The 9,531-nt window shown below is 48.7% G+C and overlaps 2 protein-coding genes across 2 annotated transcripts; one reads left to right on the forward strand and one right to left on the reverse strand.

Annotated features, from left to right (window-relative positions):
* The first annotated feature begins 21 nt into the window (after window positions 1-21).
* On the forward strand, window positions 22-1,697 carry llph (LLP homolog, long-term synaptic facilitation factor). Its single transcript, XM_030342185.1, has 3 exons — window positions 22-132; window positions 439-663; window positions 1,172-1,697. Exons 2-3 carry the CDS (start codon window positions 453-455, stop codon window positions 1,333-1,335), a joined length of 375 nt encoding a protein of 124 aa, XP_030198045.1. The 5' UTR covers window positions 22-132; window positions 439-452; the 3' UTR covers window positions 1,336-1,697.
* hcls1 (hematopoietic cell-specific Lyn substrate 1) lies at window positions 1,698-9,371 on the reverse strand. Its single transcript, XM_030342518.1, has 16 exons — window positions 9,088-9,371; window positions 8,356-8,439; window positions 8,051-8,124; window positions 7,459-7,588; window positions 6,731-6,841; window positions 6,597-6,651; window positions 6,093-6,203; window positions 5,853-5,963; window positions 5,717-5,772; window positions 5,260-5,329; window positions 4,740-4,894; window positions 4,339-4,627; window positions 4,149-4,267; window positions 3,537-3,765; window positions 2,791-2,859; window positions 1,698-2,508 (listed from the first exon to the last, which is right to left on the reverse strand). The coding sequence occupies exons 1-16, from the start codon at window positions 9,199-9,201 to the stop codon at window positions 2,372-2,374; spliced, it is 1,914 nt and encodes a 637-aa protein (XP_030198378.1). The 5' UTR covers window positions 9,202-9,371; the 3' UTR covers window positions 1,698-2,371.
* Between the last annotated feature and the right edge of the window lie 160 nt (window positions 9,372-9,531).

Genomic DNA, 9,531 nt, shown 5'->3' on the forward strand with positions numbered 1-9,531 from the left:
GGCTTGAACCACGGTGACAGGCAATCAGCGCCATCCTTATTGGAACGTGCGTCATCAATCGTTCCTGTGGTAAACACGTGTAACCTGTGAAGTTGGTCCTGCGGTGTTCTTGGCGTTCTAATTTTGTTTTTGGTGAGTTAGAGCTGATTGTTATGGCTGGTTTGGGTATTTTTGTGACTATGTCTTTATTTAACTGTGTGTTAAATGTGTAACGGCTCGAGATAAACGGAATAAACCGCAGCTACAGGTTAGCCTGTGATGGCTAACGAGCTATTCTGGTGTCTGATCGACATATGCATAAATATTAAAGTAGGTTGATAATAAACCGATCATGGATCAGTGAAACCACACTTGACATAAATGTGAAGGTTTTTAAAGTTATGTAACGTTGGCCCACACGTGTCTCCTGACCACACGTTTTCCCTCATGTTGTTGCAGACGAGTTAAGGAAGATGGCGAAGAGCCTGAGGAGCAAATGGAAGAGGAAGATGCGGGCGGAGAAAAGGAAGAAGAACGAGCCGAAAGAGCTGGCCCGGTTAAAGAAGGCCCTGGCGACGGACGGGAAGGTCGCGATTGACGACGTGATGGACGGCATCCAGGAGATCGCCACCTTGGTGCCAGCCTCCAAACTCACGGAGAAGAAAGTGGACGGAGAGGTTGACGGTGAGTCAGTGTGTGTGTGAGAAAGAGAGATCCAGATAATGTTGACAGCCCAATTCAATATACACCCCTATGACGGGGTACTCTCTACCAGTCTCCCTTGTTATTACTGTGCTGTGATTTCCACAATGAGACTGACTTTTGCATCTAATCTGTTTTTGAAGAAAATCGGGGATTCACACAAGTGTTTGTATTTAAGCATCTCCCCATGCTTGAATGGCATGCCACGGCGGCTGGCATCATTAAGTATTGTATTACTACCATCAGCTGGACTGACTCCTTAGCTCATCTATTCCTTCATTGCTGTGTGAAAAGGCAAAAGCAGGTTGTCTCCCAGAACGTAGCTGCATTTGGGAATAGTGAAAATCACTAGCGGTGCCTGAAAGGTTATCCTAGTAATTTACCGGGGCTGTTAAGGTTTCATGAGGTCTGTTTGTTTTCCTGTTTATCCTGGATGTATCCTTGCTTAGGGATCACAATCTAAAGGGATTCTCTGTGCATGTTCTTCTAGATGGGAAGATGGACTTGGACGGGAAGCGCTGCAAGAAGACCCACCTGGACGAGAACGGCCAGTACCCCACCTGGATGAACCAGCGGCAGGCCAAGAAGCTCAAGGGCAAGCGGCACGCCAAGAAGGGCGGGAAGTTCAAGAACAAGAAAGGCATGGCGTGGTGATCGGGATAGACCCGAAGGACATTGGCTCTGCCTCCACATGCTGGGATTACAGTCCTGGAATGATGTGCCTGGGTGTATGAACACGGATGGACATGTGGATGATCATCCTATTCAAAGCAGAGAACACGTTTCTGTTGTCTTCTTCAGAAATGTTCAAGGACCTTGTGATCACCAGAACATGTCAAACGAAACAGATGTTCCCAGGTGGGCGACTGTAAGCCCCTCTATATTCTTTGTGGGTATTCAGTAAAATGGACCCTGTACCTTTTTAATGTGCTGTTTTACAGCTTTGTTTCCTCCATATTCAGTCACTGGGCTGACGGCGATACACAAATGGGAATAAAAAATCATTTGTATACAAATTTTGTCAAAGTTTTTATTACTTTGGCTGGGATTTAACCAAAGTGTTGCACCGTATTCCTAATTTATAAATATTTATTTCCATTGAAATTTTATTTAATTACTACTCCCTTCCCTAAACACAGTATTAATCAAATACCGAGCACACAAGCTCTACTCAGTATTATTGGAGTAGTCTTTCTCCCGCCTCCAGGAAGTCACTTTTTCAATACTGTCACTTTAGTTAAAAATAATTTGAATTGCATATAATAAAACGTGTCCACTAACTGCTAGGCTAAAAGTAAAGATGCTACACAATTTCTCAAGCTCCATTAAAAAAAGAAGTTCAACGAGCTTCCCTTAAAGACTAAAGTCTGAATGAAACCCGTGGAAAAAGCGACAGCGCAGGCTTAAGGCTGTTATTGTTCCACGTCGACGCAACGCAAGGGGGGTTTAGGGACCCATTCAACCTAGCGGAGTGCCTCCCAAATTTTTTTAATCTTGCGTTGAGGCGACGCAGCAAGAGCTGTAATTGTAAAAAAAAAAAAAAAAAAACGGACACAAAGAAAATGGGTTCACGACTGCGTCGAAGTGTCTGCATGTTCATTGCGTTGACGTGGAACCATAACTGAACCTTTCGATTTCCAGAGAATAACTTCAAATTTAAAAGAATGGTGAGTGGCGTCTAGCCCCGCCCTCATGGGACCAGCTGGACGTAGGCGGCGGGGAACAGTCCGCTGCGGCCCCCCCTCTGCCCCCGCCACCAGCCCTCGTCCACCATCTCGATGTGGGTGATGATGTCATCCTCCTCGAAAGCGATCTCGTCTTCAGCGTCTGGAATGATTCATGTTGCATGTTATATCATATTGTTACAGAACATGGCTGCCTTAAAATGATCCATTAATTATGGCAACATTTTATACACCTACACTAGTTGCGCTAGTGTAGGTGTATAAAATGTTGTCTTATCGTCAGCTAAAATTATCTGGGTTTGATCCCCAATGTACCCTACAGTCCAAACAACATAACAACGACCCAGAACCTCGCGCTCCTCTCCAGTGGCCCCGTGAGGAGGAGGAGGAGGAGGAGGAGGAGGAGGAGGAGGCCTCTACGTACCTCCCTCGTAGCTGTACAGAGCCCTCGCTGTCTGGCCGCACGTCAGGTCTTCGTGTCCCTTGTCTGAATCTGGGAGACGCCACAGTAGGTTTAATGTCTGCTCGCTACGTCCTAGCCAGGGGCCATGCTCTGGCCAGGGGCCCGGGTCCGAGCAAGGGTCCATGCCATGGCCAGGGACCCCAGTATAAGCAAGGGGCCATGTTCTGGCCAGGGGTCCCAGTCAGGGGCCCCATTCTGCTTCCACCCACACATCGTTTAACTCAATCAACTTCTGCTACATTATTGATGTGAGGGGAAATGGTTCAAATACTTTTCTGCAATTTTCTGCATCTGCACATTGAAATTCCATTGGGCCCACGCCTAATGGCACGTTTCCACCGGCGGGTGAGGGTCGGTTCAGTATGCAAAGGTGCGGCACGGTTCGCGTGTTACGGACTGAGCCGATGATAAGCTGGGTTGTGTGATGAGCTGGGCTATACCGCACCTTCACTCTTGGGCTGAGGCGTGCTGGGCCAAAGCATACCCACTGGTGGAAATGGGCCACGCCTCAGTGTTGATTGGGCCACGCCTTAGCGTTGATTGGGCCACGCCTTAGTGTTGATTGGGCCACGCCTTAGTGTTGATTGGGCCACGCCTTAGTGTTGATTGGGCCACGCCTTAGTGTTGATTGGGCCACGCCTTAGTGTTGATTGGGCCATGCCTTAGTGTTGATTGGTCCACGCCTTAGTGTTGATTGAACCACTCACCTGGTGCTGGATGCAGGGGTTCCACATCCTCATAGTCTCCTTCCTCTATCTCTTCCTGCGGAACAGGAAGAGGTTGACCATAATCCAGGAAGTCCTCCGAGCGTGTGGTTAAATTTGGCGGCTCGTCGTACAACGGCTCTTCCTGTTCCACAGGAAGAGGTGGGCCGCAATCCAGGAAGTCCTCAGAGCGTGTGGGTAAAGATGGCGGCTCGTCGTACAACGGCTCTTCCTGGTAGCAGAACGAGAACACGATTGGTTAGGATGACCACTTCCTCATGTTGCCATGGAGCCCACGTTGGTGAAAAGTAGAACTTTTAGAATATCACAATAGAAGTATGCAACATACACAATACAACTTTGTATTGTTTGTACTTAATGGCTTGCTATTTTATATGATTTTTTTTATATTCTACTTCCTTGAAACCTTATGTTTCCCTTTTTGACCATGTCATACTTGATACCTTCTTGACAGTTTCTTTAGCATTTTATATTTTTCTCTATCCAAATCAACATTATTTTTCTATAGTCTCAAAATGTGATCCATTTCTGATGCTAAGGTTGATTTTGCCAATAAAGCTCCTTTGAATTGAATTGAACTGAAAGTAGCCTCACCTCTTCAACCTGTTCTCCTGTGGCCCAGCCGCCAGCCGGGGGCTCCATGTCGGGGACGGGTTGAGGATAACCGGGACACTCCAGCTCCTCCCGGCCGCTCTCCTCCTGAAGTAAAGAACCTCAGGTTTGCATACGCCAGAATCTTCTGTTTGTAGGCCCAAGAGGATGAACAATAAAAACATGCCGTTACCTGCTCTCTGCGTTGGATCTCCTCTCGCTCCCTCTTCTCCTCTCGCATCCTCTCCTCCTCTCGCTCCCTCTCCTTCTAAAGGATAAAGCGAAGAAGACTTAAAACCTTTTAATGGTCCTCCAGATGTTCTTCGGATGAAGAGGAATGGCTTCTTTCCCAGGTGTTGCGTCGTCGTTACCCGCTGCCTGCCTTGAGTCTCCTCTCGCTCCCTCTGCTCCCTCTGCTCCCTCTCCTCCTCTCGCTTCCTCTCCTCCTCTCTCTCCCTCTCCTCCTCTCTGTCCGTCTCCACCTAACAGATGAAAGATGTCACACGATAGAAGGTTGGGGGACCGATCCTCTAGAGATGCTCCGGAAAAGGAAGGAACGTAATCTGTCCCAGGAGGTTCTGCGTGTTCCGTTACCTGCTGCCTGCGCCTGGTCTCCTGTTGCTCCTTCTCCTCTCTGGCGCGTCTCCTCTCCCTTTCCTCCTCCACCCTCCTCTTATTCTCCTCCCCGGACGCCTTGGCCATGTCCTCAAAGCGGGACTTCAGCTTGCCGGCGCCGGCGCTGGCGCTGGCTGGGTGCAGACAGTCAGTCAGTCAGTTGGTGGTTATAGATAGATAGATAGATAGATAGATAGATAGATAGATAGATAGATAGATAGATAGATAGATAGATAGATCTAGATCTATACAGGTAGCAGGATGGTGTCAAGGGTGTGACACCTTAAAGCTAGAGTAAAAGGTACCGGGTCCGATTCCCAATGTCCGCAGCCTACCTGCTACTACTACTCCATAACATGCATCTGAAGGAAATGTGAATGGAAGTATTTCCTAAAAAGCTTTTTATAACCAAATTCGTGCACTTTCTGAAATTTAATTTCTTAAACTGTTCCTCCAGTTCTGTTGTTTGATTGGCAGGACGGTGTTGAGTGACACTTACCAGCCTCCAATGGCTGGGTCTTGGTGTATGCAGAGGAGGGCTGCTCCATGTCCGTGAAGGAAGAGGCACTCTGGGGGGGTTAGATCACAGAACACAGCCTTAAGTGACACTCTGGAGGGGTTAGCGCACACAACACAGCCTTAGAGGAGGTTTTGGAACACAGAACACAGCTTTTAGTGGAGGGGTTAGAACACAGAACACAGCCTTAGAGGAGGGTTTAGAACACAGAACACAGCTTTTAGTGGAGGGGTTAGAACACAGAACACAGCTTTTAATCAACCCAGTCAGTAATACTCAGGATAGTCCAGTGGTTACGGTGTTCGATTCCCAGTCCGAAGGTTCTCTGTTTGAACCCAACTAACCGAAGCCTACCTGTAGGATCCCTGAGGCCAGACGGGCCCCCCCCCCCCCCCCCTCCCCTCTCCATGAGAGCGTCTCAACAGGGCAGCGTACTCACTTTATCCACGCGGTCCGTCTGCACGCCATACCGCCCTCCAAAGCCCTTGGAATAATCTAGAACAAACAACCAGTAGGTCAGTGGCTCCACAGCGGTATACCTGGTTTACACCTGGAGGAACGGAGCTCTGACCCACCTTTCTGGGACTGGTGCTTCTCCGTCTCTCCTTTGTAGTCGTAGCCCATCGCCGCTTTGTCCACGTTGTCCTTGTCGACGCCAAACTTCCCGCCGAAGCCCTTAGCGTAGTCTGGCCCGGGGTGAAAGGTCAACGTGAGGATTCAACATGAGGTGAGTTGGCAGAACTTTCAAATAACCATTGAATAAACTCACATAAGTAAGAGATAAAAACCGAAAAAGGTATGACCCTTGGCCCCACCTCTCTGGGACTGGTGCTTCTCCGTCTCTCCTTTGTAGTCGTATCCCAGCGCGCTTCGGTCCACCTTCTCCTTCTCCACTCCGTACTTTCCTCCAAACCCCTTCGAGTGATCTAGCAGCAGACCCAAGACAGGAGCCTTAGAACAGGGCATCTGATCTAGGACTTCTGAAGAAGAATGAACCATCTCCTCTAACATTTACTATCTTCCCCATCCTCCTTCTGGCACCCTCGCCCCCCCCCCCCACCCACCCCAGACCCCTCCCTCACCATTGTTGGGGAACTGATCAGCTCCCTTAGAGAGGATCGTCACCTTAGAGAGGATCCTCTCTAAGGTGAACCTTGAGTTAATCTTCCTCTTCAACCCCCACCTGCTGTTTCTTTATCCGAGTCACCGAATCATTTTTCGGATCAAACGTCATAATGCGTAAACAAAGAAACAAGGCTAAAGGCGAGAAAAATGGATTTCAGTCTGAATAAAATAGAACTCAAACCAGAGCAGAATACCTTTCTGAGACGCGTGCTGCTCCACCTTCTCCTTGTGCTCGAACCCAAGGGCGGCCTGCGGAGACAGGAAGTGATGTCAGCATCGCCTCAGCCCGGCCTCACTACGTCCCCCTCACTGTCGTCCCCCCTGCTACCTTGTCCATGCGGTCCTTCTGGACGCCGAACTTTCCTCCAAAGCCTCGCGCCGCGTCGGTTTGAGAGGAGTGGCGCTCCACCTCCGCCACGAAGTCGTGCCCCATGGCCCCCTGGGAAATGAAGCAGGTTTATAATGATGGGCAGAGGATGACTACGGTTCAGTGACCTCCTGTTCAAGCTTTGTAATAATTGTAAACAGCAAAAGGGCTTATGATAGTGGCAATGTCATGAGTTGATCACTGACTCATCAACCCTTGTGAACCATTTGTCAATGTGGTCTTGGATGTGGAAATGTGGATCAATCAATGATTCTGGGAAAATTCGTAAACTGATGAATCTATCGAAATGATCCTTAGTTAACGTTAAATACGATTGACTTGTCAATCCCAGAAGGGAGCTTTGGGGTGGACATCAGCAGTAACGGAGAGGGGTAAAGGACTGATTAGGGTCCCACGTTCACGCAAGACAAGGGGGTTACAGACCCGTTGCGTCCTTGCGGAACCTCCTTGCGTCCACCGCAAGGGCCTGACGTGCGCCTCCCAAAAAATGTTAACCATTCCGTCGAGGCGACGCAGCAGCGAGGGCTGTGATTGGTCCGCTTACTCAAACCCGCCGCAGAACAAAAACAGGTTCACGACTGCGTCGAAGCGTCTGCGTGGTCCTCGGGTTGCGTGAACGTGGGACCATAATCAGCCCTTAAGAGTGATGCCGTCATGAGGCGTCCCACCTTGTCCATGCGGTCCTTCTCCACGCCGAAGCGGCCCCCGTACCCGTAGGAGGCCTGGGGGGCGGCCGCCTGCTCCTTCTCCCTCCCCCGCTGGTGCTCCATGGACACCGCCTCCCTCAGCTTTGCCACACTGCGAGGGGGGGGGGGGGGGGGGTCAGGGGAATGTCAGAGTGGTGGGGCTCGCCCAGACAAATCCTCAAATACTATTTAAAAACATATTGGCAGACCAAAGTTTCTCGTCTCGTTTAATAAGTGGATCGGTTTTCTTCTTGAGACACACTTCTTTCGTGGCTTGGTGGTGGCTGATGCAAACTTTGCTCCATATTTTATTTACGTATGCACGGCCTGGTGCGACCTGATTGGTCGACCGGGTCACAGTCATCACCCAGAGCTAGCAGCCATATTAGGAGTGAGTCTCTGCTGCATCGACTGCACGCGCTCCCCTCCAACTTCCTCTTCCTGTTAAAACTGTGTCAGCGGCAGCTCTCTCTGGACCGACCGACTCCAGCTGTCTGCTCTGTGGTTCCTGCACACGGTCCGCTGTAGGTACACCTCGGAGGGTGCCGGAGCTCGGGGTGGTGGGATAGCTCACCTGATGTGCTCCGAGTGCCCCGACCCCTCGATGGTCTTTGCCCCCCATCGCTGCTCCTGCTCCGAGACGTCGTTCTGAAACACCCCCCCCCAAAACAAAAAGGGGATCTGAACCTTGTTTGACAGAACGTTTTGTCCCCAAGGGATGTGAGCAGCGAAGAATATAAAAGACCAGGGAAGACATTAATAAAGATATTATCGTTTATATGCGTCCTCCTTTGGATGAGGACTTGTCAGCTGGTGGACGGTCCAAGCGTCTGTAGGTCCAGGCGTCTGTCCTTATGTCTGAAGGCTGTTGAGACTCACCTCAAAGTCGGGGTCGGTCTCCCAGTCGTCGGGTTCTGCAGACGCCTTGGCGCTGACATTGTGTCCCGCGGCCGACTTCCACATCTGGGGAACCAGAGCAGACGAAGCTTTGAGACGCAGCAGCAGTCGAACGCTTGACAGACTGTGGACATTTTGACCAGAGCTGGTGAATACACAACTGATGGGGCTTTTGAATATCTACATATTTATATATAATATCATGAACCCACTATTGTAGAATACTATTGTAGACATGCATATGCCCGTTGCTCATAACAATAGAAAAATGTTCAACCAGTTTCTGGTATTAGTAAATCACAAGAAGGAAGTTGTTATTTTCAGCAGAGAAGCATTTCCTCATTATGGGAGAAACACCTTACATTTTGAAGTAATGTATAAAATATATTATACTATATGTATACATAGAGGAAAATCTTAAGTCTCATTGAAGGATAAAATTACGCTATAATGAGGTGGTTGAGCTGAGCTGTCAATGTTTAGGTGGGCTAATATTGTATTTCACAAAAGGAATAGGTTCACAGGATACATTTTTTTTACAGTATTATTCCAACTCAATAAGTAGTCCTCGTCATAAATGCTGACTAGTAAATGTACATTCCTTTCATTGATGAAAATAAAGGTTTAAAGTTCATGTCAACGCTGAAAATGACTACTATATGGAAAATAAAGATTGTGTATCTACAAAACTCATGTAAAACAAAGACAACTTACCTTCAGGTTTCCGCTTCTAGAGGGTGCGTTAGAAGAGTCGTGACCGCGCGTTAGTGAAGCGTCGTGGCCGCGACGTCCTGCCGATAAGGATATGACATGCACATGCACGAGCATGCATGAAAACCCCCCCTCTGCGTCCTTTCGGTTAATAAATGACAATCTATAAAGTTACATGCATAGCTTTAACATGAAAACTATTAAATATTCTGGTTTGGCTCTCTTACATCTCTTAAATAACCTTAGTTCACGCCACGGACCTCCCGCTGCTCTGTCCCGTAATCATGAGGGCAGCCGGTCTGAAGTTCACCTTTACACCCAAGTTGGCTGTCTGCCAACTGAGAAGATACTGAACTAAGGAAAACTGAGGTTTGAATAAGGTTTTCATGAGGAAACGATGGGTTCAATCTATTATACCAAATTCGACAAAATGTACCAACGCTTTTA

Source organism: Gadus morhua, chromosome 19 (genome assembly GCF_902167405.1).
Source record: "Gadus morhua chromosome 19, gadMor3.0, whole genome shotgun sequence".
Taxonomy (NCBI): Eukaryota; Metazoa; Chordata; class Actinopteri; order Gadiformes; family Gadidae; genus Gadus; species Gadus morhua.